This window comes from Canis lupus, chromosome X, assembly GCF_003254725.2.
Source record: "Canis lupus dingo isolate Sandy chromosome X, ASM325472v2, whole genome shotgun sequence".
Lineage (NCBI taxonomy): Eukaryota > Metazoa > Chordata > Mammalia > Carnivora > Canidae > Canis > Canis lupus.
Genome location: NC_064281.1, coordinates 117,674,242 through 117,697,233, shown reverse-complemented (window position 1 = coordinate 117,697,233; position 22,992 = coordinate 117,674,242). Strand labels below are relative to the sequence as shown.

At 44.2% G+C, this 22,992-nt stretch overlaps 1 protein-coding gene across 6 annotated transcripts in view; it reads right to left on the bottom strand.

The window, feature by feature from the left end:
- AFF2 (ALF transcription elongation factor 2) overlaps nt 1–22,992 on the bottom strand; it is a 473,257-nt gene that overhangs the window by 84,707 nt on the left and 365,558 nt on the right. For all 6 annotated transcript variants that reach the window (XM_025460809.3, XM_049107360.1, XM_049107359.1 and 3 more), the window contains one exon: nt 7,483–7,520. In XM_025460809.3, the coding sequence (XP_025316594.1) occupies nt 7,483–7,520 (38 nt within the window). The remainder of the gene's footprint in view (nt 1–7,482; nt 7,521–22,992) is intronic.

The window sequence follows — 22,992 nt, the reverse complement described above, 5'->3', positions numbered from 1 at the left end:
AACAGCCGGATGCTTAGAGGAACCCTACGTGAGCTGAGATTTACATAAAAGTCCACGGAGAGGGATTAGCCAGATCTAATCAGGAAGGATTTGACATGTCTATTTCTCCGCAAACAGTTTAAGAAGGGTGGATTCTAATCCCTCCCTAACTCTAACCTTTACCTTTCTAGAACAAAAGAATCCTTTTGAGCGTTTTCTTAGTTATGTCTACCTACATTGCACTGCTCTCCTCTTCTTGTTGAAAGTGGGACCCGGAGCTTTGGCAGCCTGATGCTTCGGGTGTCCTGGCACACACAGCTCTTCCTTTCCTTCTTTCCTCTCCTGCAATTCACGATCGTGCTTTCTAGAAGAGTGTCCCCTTCTCCTTGGATGCCTCTACCTACCAGACACTGCTCACAACACAGTTTCTGCTTTCTTCTCACCATGCTGTTTGCAAGTGTTGCTCGCTGTTCACCCCAGGGTTTCCTGCTGAGCCAGCGTGAGCCCACCCCAAGCAGGTGCTCACTTTGTTCCTCCACTTTATTCGCAGAGCATATCCACTCCATAGTGCGATGGGGCGTCTGTTTCCATATGAGAGTGTGAGGACCTCCAGGGCAGACACCGTGCCTTACTCACCTCCCCATCCACTGAGCCTGGAACCATCACGTTTATCAAAAGAACACATGTGCAGGGCTTGCTTGCATTTTGTGCGGATCCGCTATGTGATTTGGAGTTTGTGACAGCCTTCTGAAAGACTGCCGAGCAGTCACGTTAAAGTCAAATTCTAGCTATAACTCCTATGTACCAAAAAATGGGTTGGACTGTGTGAATGGATGAAAGGGTTGTCTGTTCTTGTCTAAGCAGTACATGCTTTAGAAGCAGAGAGTTAGAAAGTAAGACAGTGTTTTATAAAGTCCTGGATAAAGAAGTATTTTATGAATGCTGTTGCTTAAAAAGTGGCTTAACTTCCTTTAAAGTGGCTTGATCCCACATTTGGTGGCTTGTGTGAGGTCCCTCTGCTTCACCAATGGATGGGTGCTTTCCACATCCATTTCATCGCGAAAAAAAGGTGCTCCTAATACTTTTGAAAAGATCAGTGATGCTAATGAGACAAACCAACATGCTTGGAGTTTCGAAGAAACTCTTTCTTATTGATATAAAGTTACCAGAAGTGAAGGTGGCCTAATTGTCCAAGTGCCTGGAAACTTGCTGGTTCAGTAATTTTTGAAACAGTTGGTGCCATACTCTAAGAAAACCATACATGTTATGTAAACTTAGCTAATATGACTTTGAAAACCAACCACAAATTTTAAAGTGGACATGTGTGTCCCTAAGAGGTGACGAGAAAGAGGCAAAGGGTCCAAGGTGGAAAGAACGATCTGGCCCCTGGGGGCTCTGGGTAGTCTGCTCTCGGGATCTCAGTTGCCTTGTCTAGAACCACCTACATGACTCCACTCTGATTGCCAACAAAAATGGGGAGGAGCACCTGGGTGGCTCAGTGGTTGAACATCTGCCTTCAGCTCAGGTCATGATCCCGGGGTCCTGGGATTGAGTCCTGCATGGGCTCCCCGCACGGAGCCTGCTTCTCCCTCTGCCTATGTCTCTGCCTTTCTGTGTCTCTCATGAATAAATAAATAAAATCTTATTTAAAAAAGTCTTTAAAAAGGAGGATGTCCAGAAATCTGTGTCGTGTAGACGACTGCTGAAATCTTCTGCATCTGATTATAGCTAGTCCACTAGTGCACTGGGCTGAGTGCCTGCCAGAAAACAAGTGGGTCACAGATCTGACTCCGAGGGACCTAACCCTAAATGTCCATTCCCCTCACTGAGGACCTCCCCCAGGATAGTCCCAATTCATAAAAAACATTTAGAGTGTGAAACTGTAAAAGAGATATAGGAGATACTTTATCATTTCAGACTTGAGGGATTTCTTTCCTTTCCATGGTTGACTTTCTAAATCATCTGCTCATTTCATATATTCTTATCAGGGATGGATGTAAGTTATAAGGCCCTATGTTTTTCGAACTACCAGGCTCCCTTGTGGTCATTTTATCTCCCACGGACCTGAGCATCCTATTCTGTGTTCCATGAAGCACCATGTCAGGGAAGGCTGTCCTCTGGCTAAACACATTCGGGAAAACTTGAATAAGACAAAGTAAAACAGGCCTCTTGTTACAGGACTTCTTTGACCTTGCATTATTCAGACGTGCACAGGGGCACTCCAAGAAAGGGAGGTGATCATGTGTGCCAAACCTCTGTGGTGCTGGAACCTTTTATTCCTAAAGGAGATGATCCTGCAAGGCTAGTTTGTGGCACTTCACAGTACAGGATCCTTTGCCTTCTCAAGCCGAGAAGATGTGCTGATTCCAGTGACATGCTGCACAACTGTGCTGTGCATCTTTCCAAGAGCATCGCAAGACAAATGAACCCCAGCTGCAGAATTTTCTTTGGCTGTAAGGGGTCATCTAAATGACTCACCCCAATGTTCTTGGAGGCATGCTCATCTTCTCTCTAATGTATCTCTCGAAGGTTCTAATGATGTGGCTCTTTGGCCCTCATTTCACAAGCATATAAGGCAGAAATGATGGGAAAAGACATGGCGTGTGCCCGTGCATGTGTGTGAATAAACACGTGTATTATGTATGTGTTTCCAACATATGTGCTTGTATGCATCTATATCAAACTTGAACATCAAATATCTCCTAAAATAATTACAAAATAGGCATTCGAGCTTTGGCTTTTTTCAAGAGCTGGAATAACTGTATAAATCATATAGCTGAGGTCTGTAGCAAGGAAGGAACATGTCCAATTTCACACCACAAGCTAGTGTTAGATTAAGGAGTAGATCCCAGGTCTATGGACTCTTTGTTTATGTTTAATAATAGGGGACTCAATGGTGACTCAGTCATAAGTTAGGGTTCTTCACCACTATCAACTCCACCGAGCTAATCTCTCTCATCTGGATAAGCCCTGAGGTCCCTAAGTGACCATTTCTGAGCCTTGGTTTCCAACCTGACTTTTCGCTGCCACCTCAGCACCAATGGCTCAAACCAACAGTCTTTAAAGAATCTTGGTGTGAATGCCCTCCCCCCCCACCTTCTCCAATATTGCTAACTGGAAGCACCTTCTGTCCTTAGAGCTTCACTAGTACTTTATCTGTTTCCTACTTAATGAACATCTCTATCTTGTATTTAGTTTTTTACAAACTGATTTTATCCCTCCTACTGGACTCTAAACTCCTCGAGGGTAAGACCTGTGTCAGATTTATTTTTAATTCCCTCAGCATCTATCACAGTTCCCGGAATGCTGTAGATTCTCAATAAATATTCATTGGATGAATAAATGAATAATGCACAAACACCACGGTCAGGACAATCTTTGTGGCTATTTGTCATTTTCAATAATGAAACCACCGTATCTGGAAGATGGATTGGTTCTTAAATAAAGCTGTAATTTCCTAAGCAGAGTGGATTCTGATCCTGATTTGTGAAAGACAACAACTACGTTGTTTAACGTTGTTAAAGTGTAAAAGCAAGGAAGAATGTTATGCTTGACAACTGTGCTCTCGCCCGCCCTCCCTCCTTCTCCCTCCCTCCCTTTCCCTCTCTCTCTTTTGGTAACAGATGTCAACCTCGGTTAGATTCAACTCAACTTATTAGTGCATGGCTTTTAGCCAAAAGCAATTCACATTTGCAGAAGTGTACTATCACATATGTCTTAATAACAGAAATGTGTTTTTAAAAAAATGTATGTGATAAGTCACATATGGTAGAAGAAATCTGTACATCTCTCAGGCCTTGTTGTCACAATGAAAGCTTGAAGATAATTGCCGCAGAACATTAACATACAAGTGAAAGTCTCTCTGACACATTAAAGAGCCACAGTTTGAACATACTAATCAAGCTTTGATACCGGCACGGCTCCAGTAGACTGAGAAATACACCAGCATCTCTTGTCCTGATCACTGATCTTAAGAACATTCAATTTTGATTCTTACCCTCAGAGTAATATTTAATGTTTCAAGGTAAAATCATTAGTGTATCCAGGTACATTATGTGCTTACATTCACTAAGCATATATTTTAATTTCTCCTTTATATGGAGTGTAATTAATGTGTACCACAGTCTCTCTATGGTGATGAGAGAAGCTTACAACCATGAAGGTATTAAAAGTAAATTGAACAAGTAGTTGAGAAATAGGGAGGAGGAGGTGAACCTTTAGAGAGGGAAACAGACAAACAAAATGGATATTGTGAATCATTTACCATGGCTGTAATGGAAAGTTTGCTTAGCCTGAGTTAGATCTTGGGGAGTAACAGAATTTTAGAACATGCATATGCCTTTTGCAAGCCATCCATCCACACACAACTTGGAAGATGAGAAGTAGGCTCTGGCTCTGTGTTCACTGGCTTCTGAGGCATCACCGCCCTGTCACTGGATCTCATCCCCGTAATGACTTCAAATATGGTAAATTTGGAGTGGCCTCTTTGCTCTGAATGAGAATTGGGTGTACATTGGCCCCAGAAAGTCCAGAACACAGGAAAAGGGCTTGGTCAATGCCTGCTCAATGTTTTAAACCAAAAAAGACAGAGGGGTGATAGTTAAACCCTTACAGCCATGGAAAAGCTCACTCTCTGTGCCTTCTTCTACCTGAAACTAGAGCAAAGGTTGGCAAACTTTTTCTGCAATGGGCCAGAGAGGAAATAGTTTCAGTTTTGTGGCTTGTACTGTCTCTGTCACAACTCATCCCTGCCACCATAGCACAAAAGGAGCCACAGACAATATGGAAACAAATGAGCGTGCCGTGGCGTGCCAATGGAGCTTTTTTATAGACACTGAAATTTGAATTTCATATGATTTTCACATGTCACAAAAGATTCTTTTGATTTCTTTTCCCCAACCATTTGCCAAACTCTGCACCAGAGGATGACATCCAATCACACATATGATCATCTGCACCAATCTGTGTTCAGGCTTTGGTTGTAAATGCCTCCAGACCTCTGCTTTTCTGGCAAGACTGTACACACTTTCCATTGTAAACTCAATCATATGTTCATTCTTGCATACGAGAGCAAGCCGGCACCTGATCAGGGGCAAAGTAGTGGGAATGAACCGGGGCAGTGTAGGGAGCATTTTACCCATGGCGTAAGTCGAGAATAAGAGGGTCATGGACACCTTGATCAGGTACAAAGCGTGGCCCCTTCTGGTCCAACACTCTAGTGTAGGGCCACCAGTCTCATTAAGCCTCCAGGCCAGGATCCTGGAAGGCCCATTCTTTGGGATGTGTCCAATTTGCTTCCCTGTTCATTTATTCAGGAAAACATTTATTTGGGTTCTTAGTGCACTGTGGGTAAGTGGAATTCTTGGCTAGACCTCAGAAACAGAAAGAGGACCACTCTGCATAAAACTTCACAAGACTATGCTTCTGCTCTGCTCTCAGGCAGTGTATATGAACCATGCTCTGGCATCTCTGTCCCTGAGCTGAGGTCTCAAGGAGGTTCCCTTCTTCAAGCGCCCAGTGGTTGTGACTGGGAAGGTGGGTCAGGCATCGTGAGCCTGCTTGCAACAGGACGCCTGAATGCACGTGGAGAACAGTACCTTATTTAGTTAGAAGACGATTCTAAACATCTACCAGTTGATTGTGGCTAAGGCTTATAACTAAGCAGATTTGCAGATAGATTTAAAAGTACAAAGCTCATATTCTATTACTAATCCTTTGGTTCTTCTAGTTTTCCTGTTTGCTCTTTATAATAGTCCATAAAATGCCAGATGTTAAATAGAGTCTGTACTGTGAATTAACCAGAGCTCCTCAAAAGATATAATTGTCTGGAGGGTCGAATCCTGCCAAGGAGCAGAGACAAAACTGGTCCCACAAAACTGGGCCACTGGAGTCTGATTTTGTGTAGCTCCACATACTACCAATGGGTGGTTCTGCACATGCCCACACAGAGCTTGGGGCTTACTTCCTACAGGGAGGGCTTGAACTTGGGGATGTTTGTCCCACTGAGGCCTGGGTTTACACTCTTCCAGCTCTTGCCCCATCTCTTGTGACCTGGGGCACACATTTGCACATAGGTAGACTGGAGGGAAGGGTGCAATCGGATTAGGGGAAAGACGATCACTAATGGCCCACCCAGGGACAGGCAGCCCTGGCTTTGGCCTCATTAGCACCATCCTCTAATCCTGCCACAGGCGTGCAGTAGAGAAGCCTTCAGGGCACAGCCAGAAAAGAAATCAGGCTGCAGAGAAGATTTCAACCCCAATCAAATAACCAGACAACAGCTACCAGAAATACTCCCATAGGATGACTCTAGCATAACATATCTCCAGACTTCAGATGCTCCTCCAGAGGCTACAAAAGCCGATAAGGACTATTTCATGGCCTATGGAAAATTAAATCTTTTTTTTAATTTTTATTTATTTATGATAGTCACAGAGAGAGAAAGAGAGGCAGAGACACAGGCAGAGGGAGAAGCAGGCTCCATGCACCAGGAGCCCGACATGGGAATCGATCCCGGGTCTCTAGGATCGCGCCCTGGGCCAAAGGCAGGCGCCAAACCGCTGCGCCACCCAGGGATCCCTGGAAAATTAAATCTAAAAAGAAAGTATACAGAACCTTTTGGAAAAATGAATTAGAGCTTGGATTTAATGGTGTGCTAAACACTACCCTAGTGCTTTGGAAAAGCAGCCTTCTTGTCATTGGTATTAGCTAATCCAGTCTCCCAGAAACTATTAAAATTTAATGCACTCCCCATTTTGGCATTTGGTGCTCACTACAACGGAAGTTGGCGATTATAAATTAATACGAAGCTCCCAGAGATGTGATATTGCGAGGCCTACGATAACCCAGCAAAGAGAGTAGGACTTCCCTAGGCCACACGGCTGGTGGGCCTGGTCTGCATAACACCATAATCAGATGCCACAAACCCAAATGACAAGACAAACAGCCTTCTTAATTTGAAAGTCTCCCCTGTGGAAGACTTTCCAAGGATGTCTAAGATGAACTAGATTTAAAAGAGTGCTGTGCTGCTTGTTTATAATTTAAGAGTGTCCCATAAAACGCCCTGGAAAGAGCTCTTGATGCCAAGGCGCCAAACCTCCCCACGTGGCTGGAAATCACTTGGCGCATTTTCAGCCATTTCAGTCTCTGTCATAGGTCCAAGGTTTGCAATTAAAAATATAATCTTTTTAGCATGTGCAAGACCCAAAGGTTTGAAGTACCATGCATTGAATAGGATTATAATAGTCTTTGGCAGCTCTTCATGGATGGCACATATTAATTTATGTAAACTGGGCACAACTTGGGGCACTTCCCCATCAGAACCACAGGCAAAAATAAAATCAAAATCAAAGCTGGCCCCTGCTCAATAGGAGATTTGGGTTTTGGTTTTAGGTAGTTTGTTCATTCCCCTTGGTTTGTTTTCGTTTTTCAGTCGAGGTCTCTTTTGACACACGCACAGAGTCCATTTAAATTAAAATTTCCAAATAATAAAAAATAACTTACTTCACAGGATTATTCTTAGGTTTTGCCTTTTCAACAGCCTGTAAACAGAAGGAAAAAAGGCAATTAGACAACATTAGCAGGCATAATCTTCGTAACTAGTTACCAAAACGATAAGCAATATAGAATGCTCTTCCGAAACATAAGGACCTAACTGAAGCAGGCTGCTTGCAATAAGCAGACTGGAGACACAGAACACAATTTCCTTTCCCAAGGCACATGGTTACCTGTCCAAGTGCAGCTTTCAGACACAGATACTCATTCCTCTCTGCCTGCCTCACACTCAGATCTTAGCGCCTGGGTGGGCCTGTTTGGGTCGTTTTGACACAGTGGGGAGTCAGGTGTGGCAGTCAGGGGGGGTGGGCGCGGAGAAGGTGGTGGTGGTGGGAGAGCGGGGATGGTCATGGGCACACCCGAGATTTTTAGATTTGCAGTGGGGCCTCGTTTATGCTGTGTGACTCCTGACACCTGGCCACACCTGCATGGTGAGAGCAGGGCCAAAGTAGCCATTTCTAAAATCATTTTTATTAGCAGAGACCACAAAAGGCCAAGGGATGACCGACTGCTCGGATCAATTTCCTCCCGTGGAACCTTTAAGAAAACACACACCAAATCATCGAAATGAGGAAATCTGTGGGCCTCTCGGCCTGTGTCGCCTTAGACATGGAGTCTGGTTCCAGTTTATTGCTGAACCCATTGATCTGTGTACAGTCCATTTATCATTCATGAAAAGAGCTAGTGATCTTCACAGTATATTAGAAGAAACAACTCAGATCATCTGTCAACAGCCCTCTTATTTCTGTTTCCCTCTCCACAGGGACTGCATCTCCTTCGATTCTTCTGGAATTAAAATGTTGCTAAGCAACACAGCTGGGGGCGCTGATGGCAGAATGGCTACAGTCTATCAAACTGTTTAAGCACCTGGAGGGTTTTAGTGATGATTTTTTTCATACTTCTGTAGCATAATTATGTAATCAGAACCAAACTGGTACTCCCCTAGACTTTTGCAGACTATAGAAATAACATCTAACATGGGGAGTGCTAAAGCAGTGGTGTGGCAGTCTCTAGGATATTCAGACCCTTTCCAGAAGTATCCATTTGGAGACCTTTATATTTGTGAACCCTGGAAGTGGGCAAGGGCAGCTACTTATAACATCAGACTTGGCGTTCTGGGCGCCTGGTGCAGTAAGTACCCCGGACCCTTCTATGCATGACAACAGCTCAACGCACTCCAAAGCCATTTTTTAAATGAAACACTTCTCAAATTTAGAAATTTGTGTTGGAAATTCAAGCCCTCCTCTATTAAGTCTTGAGTTCCATTGCTAGGTAAATACCCATTAATATTTGGGTACTTTCTTTGGCTCTCAGTGGCAAAAATCATCTCACCATCTGTGCCTGAGGCTGAATTTTGGCAGGCAGTAGAGCAGCAAGAAAGCAAGAGCGGGAGGTAACAGGTGAAAATGATAAAAATAAGCAATATGTGTGTGGCCAGCTCAAGTCACGTCTCACATGTAGTTAGGATAGAAGGGTCTGGGGACCTGGGTGGTTCAGTGGTTGAGCGTCTGCCTTCTGCTCAGGACGTGATCCCGGGGTCCTGGGATTGAGTTCCACATCAGGCTCCCCGCGGGAAGGCAGGGAGCCTACTTCTCCTTCTGCCTATGTCTCTGTCTCTCTTTGTGTCTCTCATGAATAAATAAACTCTTAAAAAAAAGGGTACAAGGGTCTGGCCCTGAGCAGGTCTGGCCCTGGAAAGGAAGCGGGAAGGAAGAGGCGGATGGTGGCAAGGAACAGGAGCTGCACCCAGTCTGCCCGCCCATGCACACCTACAGCTTCCTTCTCTACCACCCTTTCTCCCCCAGTCCTGGCTGGTTTGGAATGGGGTATGGTAGAGGGCTGAAGACATGTCATTGTGGAAATGACATGAGCCTGCTTTCTCCCATCCCTTGCAATCCAAACAGGTCTATTCTTGAAGAAGACTTAGGTGATCGTAAAGTCACGAGCACAGTATTCAAGGGGTTTCCTTTTAGAGCACACTGGATGCAATAGCATGAGCATGCCATCGGCAGAAGACAGGGAGGGAGAAATCAAAGTGACATTGCTTAACCTAGCTTTCATTCAGTGACACAGTTTTTGAAAATGTCTTCTCTTCTCTTTGCTTCAGGACTGTCAATTAGACCCAGTTAGTTTTCTCTGATCAAGAGGAACATAATCATGTTCAAGGCCAGTTTCTTTGAAACCTATGTCTTTTTATACAGCCATCATAGGAAAATAATTTCATTCAAATTTATGTTTTCTGGGCTGCTTGGCTATTGATTGAAAATGTCTCTGCTGAGAGGTTCTCGTTTCTTTGGAGTTCACATCATCCTCCTGTGTGCTCACCACCTTTCATCTCTAAGCTAAACGGTCGCAGGGAGTCTCCACCAGACCAGAGACAAGAGCTCACAATTAGTGTTCTTTACTCTCGCTGTAATGCCACACTGTGTCAAGCATGTTATAAAGAATTATTCAACTCAGAGACTTTGAAGAAAAAGTTTAGTGAATTCTTTGCAGGAAAACTATATATGTCTTTAAGGTCTAACAAGTGGCCTACAAAATATACAAGGAGAACATTCCTCTGTGCAGATAACGGGACATGAAAACACTGATCCCCAGTTCTGAAATGTGAGATACCATTCAAAACGAGGGGAATCAAAATGAAATGATCTTGTGTAATTCACCACACATTAAGAGGGTTGCATATTGGGATTACAGCTCATTTTGAGTTTAAAAACATACATTAAAGTAATTTAAACTGATTGGAAGATGGAGGCTAGATAGTTAACACTCATGCTGCTTTAATTTGCAACGTCTATATGCTTTCTAAAACCTATATTCTACTTATTTTGTTCCATGTTTCCCTAACATGATACTTATCTTGCCATTAACGAAGCTCTAGTATAAGGATGATACGATAAATTAACATGCTAGAAAATAGACTCCACTGCAGTGTGGCGAGAGGCTGTGGGCTACAGTGGGAAGAGTGATGAGCGAGAAATCCAGAAACCTGGGTTTGGCTCCTGTCTTTGCCACTTACTATCATCAGGACATTAGCAAGGCAGCTGACACTTGTGTTTCCTTGTTTTAAAAAATGAAGATAAGCATTCCCATCCTGCCTAAATCAAGGGTGGTCGGGAGTGGCCAACATTCTGCGATGGCGCTCTAGAAACCACTGCGTGCCATGCAGATACAGTGCATTGTGACCTGCCTGCTTTTGGGCTTTGGTGCACACACCTGCATGGCCTGAGAGTTCAATTCACGGGCTCGCTGACTCAGTGACCAGGATGCAGTAGCGAACCTATGCAGTTATGCCAACCAGGATTACAGGAGCCACTCTGTTCTTCTTGGCATGTCAGGAGCAGTTCTGGGCTAAATAGAATGCTGCTGTCTGAAAAGTCCTACTCTAGGGAGATTGGTATGTGTTCAGATCCTGACATGCCTAGGCCAGCAGGAGAGAGCCCTTGTACCTTCACACAGGCCTCTGCCCTGAACCTTCTCGGGGGCTTGTGTTGGTGGCAGGGAGGCCAGGGCACCTGAGGTGGTGTGGGGGAAAAGTGCAGGTGTGTATACTCAAATCTGTCTGTCTGCCTCCTTCTCCCCGACCCTCCTCCACAAGGAAGCCTAGGAAGCCTCCCTTCTTTCCAGAGGATTCCTCCATCAGCACACCCCCCACCCCTTGCAAATCTCACTCCATGAGGAGGGTGCTGTGCTTTTTCGCTAACATTTGATCCTAAGGTTGAGAAGCCCTGAGGATGCTACTGCAGGTGAGCCTCCTCTGTCATATGGGATCTTGAAAAATTATATGCCCAGGGAGAAGGTGCTTCCCTCCTTCCAAGGGCTATTTATGAACGGATTCTTCTCTTATTACTAGCATTGTACTATTCATGGTATCCTGCTAAGCAGCAAATTTATTTCCTCAGGAGGGACGATGTGGCTCAGGACATGCTCAGAGTTGCTCACTCATTAAATCTATATTCTTAAAAATAAGAAGGACCTATTTCACTCAGCATAATACAAGTCAATTGGAGAAGGACAAACATTATATGGTCTCATTCATTTGGGGAATATAAATAATAGTGAAAGGGAATAGAAGGGAAGGGAGAAGAAATGGGTAGGAAATATCAGAAAGGGAGACAGAACATGAAGACTCCTAACTCTGGGAAATGAACTAGAGGTGGTGGAAGGGGAGGAGGGCGGGGGGTAGGGGTGAATGGGTGACGGGCACTGAGGGGGGCACTTGACGGGATGAGCACTGGGTGTTATTCTGTATGTTGGCAAATTGAACACCAATAAAAAATAAATTTATTATTAAAAAAAATAAGAAGGACCTTGTCTTTATGTTATGTGGAGAATCTCCTGGCTGCACCAAAGCCCAAGTGACTCAGGGATCATACTGAATTACGTGAACCATAAAAACTGTAGAGCTAGTACAAGAAAATAGAAAGAAGGAAGGATACAAAGTGGCGGTCTATTGAGTCCCATCCTCTGCGGCATACATAACATCATGTCTCATTAGGGAGAAAATGCTACATATACTTGCTCAACATCTTCTAAAGACGGATCTAATTAAAAAAAACTCTTTGTTAATTCTGTCCCAGTGTTACTCTAGTCCATTACATTTATTTAAAAAATGAGAAGATGTTGGGGCACCTGGGTGGCTCAGTCAGCTAAGTGTCTGACTCTTGATTTTGGCTCAGGTCTTGATCTCAGGGTCATGAGATCGAGCCCCATGTCCCTTGTCAGACTCCACATTCAGCAGGGAGTCTGCTGGAGATTCTCTCTCTCCCATTCTCTCTGTCCCTCTCCCCACTCACATGCCCCCCCAAATAAATAAATCTTTTAAAAATATTTTTTAAAAATGAGAGAATCTTTTTCAGCTTTTAAGAAGCATACCCTGAACCGTGATATCCAGACTTATGATAATGCTTTCCCCTTGCCCCCAGATTGGCAGAAAAGGGACCCCATGCAATACGTTTCCTCTTTGTTGACACTGTCAAGGTGAGTACTCGGAGGGCCTACACATATTGTAGCAGTAGACTCATTTCATAAGGCTATGTATTCAGGTACTGCTTTTTTCCTTAATCAATAATAATGTTGTCAGTAGAGCATAAAATGTGATTCTATTAGCACTGCTCCATATAGCTTTGACCTCTCCTGCTTATATGTTTTTTTCCTGGCATTTTCCTAGCAGACGCGCCCAAGCTGGGTCTAGACAATACATTTCTTGATTAAAAAAAAAGTAAGGAGTCAATCATTCAGATAATTTTAAATAACTAAATATTGGGCACTATGGAAATAAGACAGTTGATTGCATTGCTTTTGAGTTTCTATGTTTTGCCTTCTTTGACTTTTCACAGGGCTGTTCTGTGAGATGCAGCCCTACCTTAACCTAGTGGCATGTATTGGTAAATCGTATCGATTGCCTAAGTCCAGAAGAGAAAACTCCTCTATTAACAAATGAACTCATCATTAGGGTATTCAGATGGTCTAAAATCAATACCTGCAGAATTGGTTAAATCAATTAAAGAGACATATACTGAGAACACTTGCCCAAATATAAAAATGAATTGCTTAATTACAGCATTTAAATAGATTTCACCGGAATGAGTACAACAGCCAGAGGCTTATATTATCTCCTATAGGCTGGGGTTTCAGCTGGCAGCACACACACATAGCCGGAATTGCAGATGAAGAGGAGATGTCACTCAGCATTTTGCAACACCTGGATGTCTGCCTGAATTTCTGACTCAATATCTAGGGCTGGAAATCTTTAGCAAAACACGACCTATTGTTATTATTTACCCCTCTGGAGAGGGGCCCACAAGGAAACGTGGAAATGTCACGTATTTGAACACTGAACCTACATGTAGGAAGCAAAAACATGTTCCCTGTCTTTAGAGTACTGGACTTCTCCCATTTTAATTGAACTCACTGTTTGCCATGCATATATGAAGTAGGCCAATGCTAGATGTAACAGGGGTGGCCAGAGAATCCTGACCAGCAGAGCTTGGAGGAAATTATTCCCAGGTGGAGGGTACTGCATCTTGTACCTAATAGTCACTTAATAAACACTGACCGGACAAATAAATGGGGGATCACCGTGAGTCTGAGGGGTCTGAGAATTGCTCTGGGCGTGGAAAGGTGCTGGAGCAAAAGCCAAGGTAAGGTCTAGGATGCATGCATCTGGATCCTGGCTGCCAGGACCCCTGAGGCTCCTCTTCACACCCCAGGAAGAAGGAGTCTGGGTGGCACTGACGGCGATTTCCCAGCCTGTGCTCTGGCAGCAGGCCACTGCCCTCCTGGCTCTTCCTGCAGCTAGGCGCTGGCCCCCTCTTTATTACTGTTCACCTGGATGATGGCCACTGCCCCTTCACTGGTCTGCCCATCTCTCTGTTTTACCCCCTTTGATGCTCCCCCCTTTTTAAAAATATTTTATTTATTCATTCATGAGAGACTCACTGGGAGAGGCAGAGACACAGGCAGAGGGAGAAGCAGGCTCCATGCTCAGCAGGGAGCCCAATGCGGGACTCGATCCCAGGACCCTAGGATCACGACTTGAGCCACCATCCCTGATGCTATCCCTTAATGACAACTTTCTCAGAGTCCTTCCTGGCTTCCCACCGCTCACTGAATTACTCATCAGCCTCACCCACCCTGTTGTTCAAGACCCTGTCAGCACCTGCTCAATGGTGGCCTTATTGCAGGTCCTGCTTGTCCCCACGTGTGTATTTTGCTAACAAGGCAACCACGAAGAGTTTTTCAAGTGCCTTTAGTGAGATCCATTTGTCAATTGGCGATTTTGTTTATAACTAAAGTTTGGATCTAGTGTAACTTAAGGAAAAATGCACTGTCTCTGGTGAAAGAGCACATTTCACTCATAAGGGTCTTCTGTTGACATTAATCATTCTCTAAGTGGAGTAAATATAGAGACACCAGGCAGAGCATCTCAGCACTGGCTGGAATTATTTATTCTCCCCATTAGAAGGGCCAATGTAAGAGGCACTTAGTTACCCCATTCCCCTGGGGGTTGTGGATTTGAAAATTCAATTTTCTTTCCCCCTGCCAATCTGAGCCCCCCTGCCCCTGGTGCTAGAGGGACACCCCTTGCAAAATGACAGGTGTCTTTTGGTGGGAGATGATCAACACCTAATAGAGACTCTCTCCTTACCATCTGTGGCCAGGAAAATGGGAAGGATATTCTCAGTGCATAGTAGGTACCCAATTATATAGAAGTATGCTATAACCTACATGGGAGTGAATACTGATGACGTATCCTTAGCATGAGCATACTAATGTATTTAGGCTTTCTGTCTTTTTGGAGCATGTTATACTCCAGGTGAGAACGCTATATCCATCATTATCCATATACCTGTATTAGAAAACCCACTAGTGTTCCACCTGTGAGTCTCCCTTCCTCTCACACTGCTACCACGCTCACAATACTCCTGACACCAGATGTATTAGGGGTTGTCCCCACCAAACAGCTCTGTGTTACACTGGCTGGGTGTTCTATGATTTAACTCACGTCTGACACTCTCTCCCTGGGGACAGTGTCAGACCCCACAGTTTAAGGGCTCCATCCCACAAGACTGCCTCCCACTTCCAATGCTCATGGCAGGCCCAGGTTGTCACCTTTCACTCTAACCAGTCTGCTACAAACCCACGACCCCCTCCTCAGTTTCGACTACTTGACTACAGTGGTTCATACAACTCAGGCAAACAGTTTACTTATGTCTGCCAGTTTGTTAAAGGACGTGATTGAAGAGACAGGTGGATAGTCAGATGAAGAGATACACAGGGGTATACTTACCTGGCAGGGGAGATACCATGATCACGAAGAGATACACAGGGCGAGGTCTGGGAGGATCCTGAGTGTAAGAGCTTCTATCCCCATGGACTTGGGGTTCATCACCCTCCCAGGACATGGATGTGTTCACTGACCTGGAAACACTCCAAACCCCATACTATTGAGATTTTGTGGAGGCTTAACATAAATGTGATTTATTATTACATCAGTTTCCAGGTTCTCTCCCTGCTCCAGAAGTGTGTGTGTGTGTGTGTGTGTGTGTGCGTGTGTGCGTGCGTGCATGTCTCAGGGGTGAGTGGGGGAACAGGCCTTAAAGCTCCAGAATGACTTTGTCTTTCTGGTGAGAAGCTCCCATCCAGGAGCTCACGCAGTCACCTCATTAAAACACTCCTATTGCCCAGGAAATTCCAAGGGATTTGGTGCCCTGTATCAGCAACAGGGGTCAAAGGCCAAATGTGAGAATAAAAGATGCTCCTAAGTGCTCTTATCACTTAGAAAATTATAATGTCTTAGGATACCATGCCAGGAACCAGGGACAGACACCAATATATCTATATACCTATATCTATATTTTCTATTATCTTATACCACCAAATACCAACTGACTTTCCTGTGCCTCAATGTCCTTATTGGCAACATGAAGCAGCTGGAATAAAGGGTCTCCATGGTCATTTTAAGGTCTGGTATTCCATATTCATACACAGGTATTATAGTCTCTCTACACATATATGACTCAGGGATAAATATGGAACCTGAGTCTACCTCTATTAGCAATAAACAAGATTTATTGCCAAGTTCATAAATGTTTCTATCTGATGTTCCAGAGAGTCCCATGTAGTACTCTGTGATATATGGGTTATGCCATCCCATACATTCTGGAAGCATCTGCTGCTTTGATCTGCCCATCTACTTGAATTCTGAATGGTTAATCTTACATTGGTAGCTAATCTCAAATTTGGATACTTCTTCTGTGTATTTACAATGCCTATGCTCTTTGCTCTTACACAAATACATAGAAGAAATATAGAGCTGCTTAAGAATAAGATGGATTCCGTTTCCCATTCAGGACAACGTCCTGGGTGTTTGCAGCCTGCCTGGTAGCTTTTCCAGCAGATGGCAGATATTTGGGGAACAGAGGAAAGCATTCTTGGCCTTAAACCAAAGCCCCAGTATATTTTTCAAAGCCAGCATATAAATTTCAAAATCTCACATTTTCAGTCTGGCAGTGTTTTATTATCCAGCTTTTGCTGGAGATGTTCATATTGCTCTAGTATATGCTAGAACCCAGATTGAATTCAGGACTTGGAAACTTGCAGTAAACTTCCGGTACACGTGGTACATTGCCTTGGGTTTGTTGGCTAATGGCTCTGAGACAGAACCTCCAAGTTGCAATCATGGATTTGGGACCCGAACTGGGGAGATGGAGAGGCCTCAGAAAAAGGATATGCTTGGACCAAACATAGGGTGGGGTGAGAGTGGAGATGAGACCATCCCTGGGGACTTCAATTCAAGTCAACTGAGTGATCCCCAACTTCCTGGAGATGGTGGCTACCCCCGTCCCCGCCCTGTTCTTCACAGACAGGTGCCCTGTAACATAAGGCCATGGCCATCTCTGTCCTACAGGAGAGCTACCTTTTCTGAAATAACGATCAAACCCATTTTTGCTTCTGTTTGGCTCCTAGGGCGCACAGCACACCGTCGCCAATGTCTGATTTCAACTCACTGTGGGAGGAATGGCAGGCTAAGCAAAAGAGGCAGTGGCTTTGCAGTTGGAGTGCTCAGAGATGGATAATTCATAAGCTGTAGTGGACATTAGCCAGTATCTGGTCATCAGCTGTGATAAGCATACCATGTAAAAACACTGCGCTGCTCGCCTATCTCTAAGCATTTTATTGAGATTACAATAAAAAGGCAATCTATGGAGATTACAAGTCAAAATATTTGGTACTAAAAGTGGAAGAGCTAATTACAATGAAAAAAAAATCAGCATGCAGGTTTCTAAACAGTCACAGACTTGCCTGGAGCATATTAAAAAAATCACATCATACAAGCCCTAAGCAGTTTCTTATTAATCTAGTCTCTATGCTAATACAGCCAAATGGGAAACACAATCTTGGGAATATGAAGGCCAATGTTATTCTATTAACCTTATATGTTATCCTATTTACTTTCCTGTCTTTAATGAATAAATTAAAATGTCCTCTCATTCTCTAATTGCTGGGTACTTAGGGTATGACAATGCACGGATTTTATTCAGCTACATTCTGCAGCCTTAACTGCCCAAACTCTATCATTTTGTGGGGGATTTCAATGAAAGGCAATGACAGATAAACTGTTTACATTAAAAGACTCTATCAAAGTTATTTTGCACCTGGTTTCATCCTAATCCATCTGCTGTTTCTCTAGCTCTGACAGGCTGACCTCTCTTGCTGTGTGTGCCATATTGATGTCATTACTGAAGGGGGCCTTCCCCAGCCTTTCTGCTGATAACAAAGTAAATGGAAATTCAGAGAAACCCCAGGGAGGTAACAACTTGTTCAGCATGATGAGGGAGAGCTGTGGCTAAAACAAGAGGACCGATTACAGCAGGGAAGAGTGTCTGTTGTCACAATGAATGCATTCGCGACAGCACATTGGCTTCCAAAGAGCCAGCTAATAGCAGGAGCAACATTTATTGCCGCGTTTCCATTAGCAAACTTTAAATGTGAAAGTGGGCTTGAGTTTAACCTGACTCCATGTTTTGAAAGAGTAACATGCATCCCAGGTATAAGAAACATATCCAAAGTGGCCAGAACTTTTGTGTCTTCTGCTACCGTGGAAGGCAGCTCATTTGCAATGATCCAGTAAGGACCTGGCCAGGGAACTGGCCCAACAATAACAAAAACAAGCAAAACTGGATCAAATATAAAACCAAAATCAAGAACTTGGATTAAAAGTGAGCTACTGGGGTACCTGGATGGCTCAGTGGTTGAGTATCTACCTTTGACTCAGGTTATGATCCCGGGGTCCTGGGATCGAGTCCTGCATCGGGCTCCTCACAGGGAGCCTGCTTCTCCCTCTGCCTATGTCTCTGCCTCTCTGTGTCTCTCATGAATAAATAAATAAAATCTTTAAAAAAAAAATAAAAGTAAGCTACCCGTGTACGAGGTAATGAGTGATCTTTGGCCAAAAAAATAAAATTATGAAATGGAGGGCAAGAGCTGAGAAGACACTATTTTTTTGGTCAATGTTAACACTGTTGAGGGGCAGACCCACCACCAGCCTCCAGTTCAAAAGTCCACACATCCCCAGTAACACACTTTGAAAGAAGTGCCCATCTCTAAGGGTACCAGAGCAATCCTTAGGCAGAAAAAGCAGAAAGATCCAGTTAAATAAAACCAGGTGCATGGGAGCTACCGGGGTACATGGGAGCTACTTGCAACAACGTATCCAGACACAACTCATCAGAATGCCTTTGTGCTCAAAGCAAATCTGAATTGTCTGGCTGTGTTTTTATTTGTTATTTATTTATTTATTTATTTATTTATTTATTTATTTATTTATTTATTTATTTTTAATTTTTATTTCTTTATGATAGAGAGAGAAAGAGAGGCAGAGACACAGGCAGAGGGAGAAGCAAGCTCCATGCACCGGGAGCCCGACGTGGGATTCGATCCCGGGTCTCCAGGATCGCGCCCTGGGCCAAAGGCAGGCACTAAACCGCTGCACCACCCAGGGATCCCCTGGCTGTGTTTTTAAAGCACCAACGCCACTCCAAGCTTTATCTCCACTAAAGAGCTGAGTCAGTCACTAACTGAACACTTCCCATCACACTCCTCATTCGCTCAACTTCTTCTGGAGCTAAATGAAGTCCTCTAAAATCTCAGTCTAATTCACGTTAATAACAAGATGGTATTAATATTAAAATGCCCTGAGGGTGGTTTCTAACAATACCCATTTCTTTAGTCTTTGTACTTCTAAATTTTGCTGCTTCTCGTGCCAGTTGGAGATGGCTGGGGATTGAGAGTGCCATGCTCAGGTCCAGCCTGCCTTCAGAGCCCAGGCCCCCCAGCCCCCAGACTGTCCTGCCAGCCTAGAATGAGGCCGCACGCCAAGAGCTGCATAAATCAAGCATCACGATCATCATTTGGTGAAACGTGAAGCAGATGTCTACCTGGTTCTGTGGATAGATGCTGGAGGGAGCTCAGGAGTTTGGCCACCACACATTCTAGAAGTCTTTGGAATAGGTCAAATTGTGGGTAGCTTAAAACTTTAAAGACAGCAATTTTAATAAACCTGTCAATACAATTTCTTTGTTAAGAAAACATTTGAGACTGATTAGGCTGCTTATATTGAAAGAGAAGCACAAGGTCTATATCTTTAGATCTTTTATTGAGCTGCAAGCACAGCATGAATAACTGCTTCTTAGCTGTAAATGAAAATTGATTCCAGGTTTAACTCCTCATTTTCAGGGGTCCTTTAAGTCCCAAGAAGCACACGAAGAAAAATGTAACCCAAGGAAAACTGCAGGTTCAGTGGGACAAGGTGAGGGCATGCAGAGAACCCCGCATGTACCCGCTCTTGAGAAGCCTGGCCCACTGGGTCCTGCTGCCCCAGCCACACACCAGTGGATACACCGCGAACTCCCTGCCCGCCCCAGAGGCCTGGCTGGAAGATGTCCTTTCAGTGAGCGTGGTATGTGGAGGGCCAGGCTGGAGTTTTAGGTCTGTGATGTCGAGAGCAGCCAGCTGAGGGGTAAAAACTGTAGTCAGTCAGCTGGCCAGTGGACATCGTGTAGCTCCTAACTATGTTAGTGACGTCCAACCTTGAAAAACAGAACCTACCACAACACAGATATGGACGCAGAGTCTAATTACAAAACACGGTATCCGATTCAAACCCTGTTCTGAAACATTCCAGATTCCAATATGGACTTCAAGTGATGATTTCCCATTCTGGCGAAGCTCCAAGAGAAAGCCACGGAGAGTGCAGCATCACAGCACACCCTCTGTCTTTCTCCAGGGCAGGAGGAAAGAAGGGAAGAAGTATGATCAGAAAGTATGACTCAGCTGCTCACCCACGTCAGTCCTCCAAAGAGAAACCCTTGTTGAGAGACACATAATTTACCCAGAGGACTTGGTGCAGTGTCACTGGCAACCTGGCCTTTCTTCCTGTCATGTCTGGTTTAAAACCTGCCAGGTGTCACAGGGGAGGAAAGGTTGTTCACACCCAGTTGGGACACTGAGTTCTCTTTCTAGCAGACCCCTATGGACACCAAAGCCAAAGCAAAGGGCAAGCTTTATGTACCAATGGAGCCAAAAGAGGGGACTTCCAATTAATGTTTAAAGGGGCTACAGGGGGGCAATCTGGGTGGCTCAGCAGCTGAGCATCTGCCTTGGCTCCGATCTTGATCCTGGGTTCCTGGGATCGAGTCCCGCATTGGGCTCCCTACAGGGAGCCTGCTTCTCCCTCTGCCTCTCTCTGTGAATAAATAAATGAAAAAATAAAATCTTAAAAAGTAACAATAATAAAAATAAAAGGGCCACAGGGAAGAATAGCCACTGATTTGTGTAGGGCTCATAGTTTTCAGAGCTTTTTCATTCTCTATTCCAAAAGCTATGCTCTTTATGACTACACATATAATTCCCATGGCCAGGGTTGCCACATACTGACTGTTCTCTAGGTAGTAAATTCAGCAGCTCTCTTTAACATCCTACTCCTTACAACAAAAGGCAAAGTAATGTAGCCCACGTCCCAAAGAACATGAGACCTTTTAGATCACTACTAATGATAGTGACACTGACACTGACGATTGTGTGAAGCGATACACACTTACTATGTGCTGAGCAAAGTGTCAGACGATCTAGCCCACATCCATTCACTTAGTCACTAAATCCTCACTAGGACTCAGTAAAGTAGGTGCTATTGTTACCTCCATTTTAGAGACACTTAGGCCTTTGGCCCAAGGTCATCCAGTAAGTGGCAGAGACAGATTCAAGCTGCATCTATCTACGTATGTATATTCTTGCTCTGCCTTCCTACATTGTGTCAGCAGGGCCACACCATCTTAGAAGGTAGCACAGACATATTTGCTTCCTAAACAGTCTCAACTGAGAAAGCAAAGTGTGGCAGGGAATGTGGAGAGAACACAACTTTTTAACAAATATTTTCAGAGTAACGATCACTATCGCTTTTTCCCCAAAAACCATGTGCATATGTGATTGTGCATCTCTGCCTTTAAAAAGTCTCTAGAAGGTAAAAGCTTGTGTTAAAAACGTTTTTTAAAGCATTTTTTAAAAATTTCATTTATTTATTCATGAGAGACACACACACAGAGAGAGGTAGAGACACAGGCAGAGGGAGAAGCAGGCTCCATGCAGGGAGCCCGACGTGGGACTCGATCCTGGGTCTCTAGGACCACGAGCTGGGCTGAAGGTAGCGCTAAACCACTGAGCCACCCAGGCTGCCCTAAAAACTTTTTTTAAACAACCTTGAGTCTCCATGGCTGACCATTGGCATCTTTAATTTCTATATTATAATTCTCCCATTCCGGCCTCACGCTTCATTTTCTTGTTTGCAGGAATAATGCTTCGCTTTTAAGCACACTCTAAAGGCTCTGTTGGTGTTCCTGCACAGGACCTGTTCAGCCTAGCCAGTGGTGGGTAAGGAGGGGGGAGGTTGTTCTGATTCTGAGACACTTGGCACTGAAATGCCATAGTAGGAACTGGCACGTCTGGATCCTGTGTTTCCTTTTCATAAATACATTGGAAATGCATTCCCTTAGGATTTCTTATGTTGCAAACTCTACCATTAAGGTCTTAGGAGCTTTTGGAAAGGATTGGTATCTACTCTCACTTAGCCTGGACAATCTGGGTCTCCTGAGGTGAGTCCAGGTACAATGATCACAGGTGAGATGATCTGAGATGGTCTCCAGAAAGCTAATGGCTTTTTTATTGGACTATGTCTGCATGAATATAGCCTCCGGGTTCTGAGAAAGCTTCTAAGTACAATGTCAGCTCAGACGAATGGTATGGTCTGGCTCCTTGGACACAACACCTAATGCACCAATGCATTTGTTTCTATGCTTTTGCCTCAATCATCCTGCCACAAATAGGATAATCCTGTAATTCTGTAGCTCAGACCAGAAGCCCAAGTATATCTCTAAGGTTTATTGGTAAGATTCAAAGAAGACAGAGAACCTAACTTAATATCAGGCACAGAGCAAGGGTGGCTCTGTCAATGGGAGTGCTCAGCACTCCTCCTGATGTCGCTGGCAGTATGACAGTCCCAATTACAAGACGGAAGAAGAGGACCCTGTTATCTACACAGTACTATGTTACCTCACCTGAAAGAGTCAGTTCAAAGGAACCAAAACCAGGTGCTCGGAAAAAGACTTATATACATGTCCTCACAGCAGTGCTATCTGAAGTAGCCAAAAGGTGGAAACCTCAACATGCCCATCCATCTAACTGATGAACAGGTAAACCAAACAGGTTTATGGAACAGGTGTATCCATCCAATGGAGTATCACTCAGCCATAAAGAAGGAAGAAAGTGCTCATCTATGGTATAATGTGGATGGACCTAAAGAACATTACAGCAAGTGAAAGAAGCTAGTCACAAATGGTTACATATTATATATAAAATCAGCAAGTCCACAGAGACACAACAGAGAAGTGGTTGTCAAGGGCT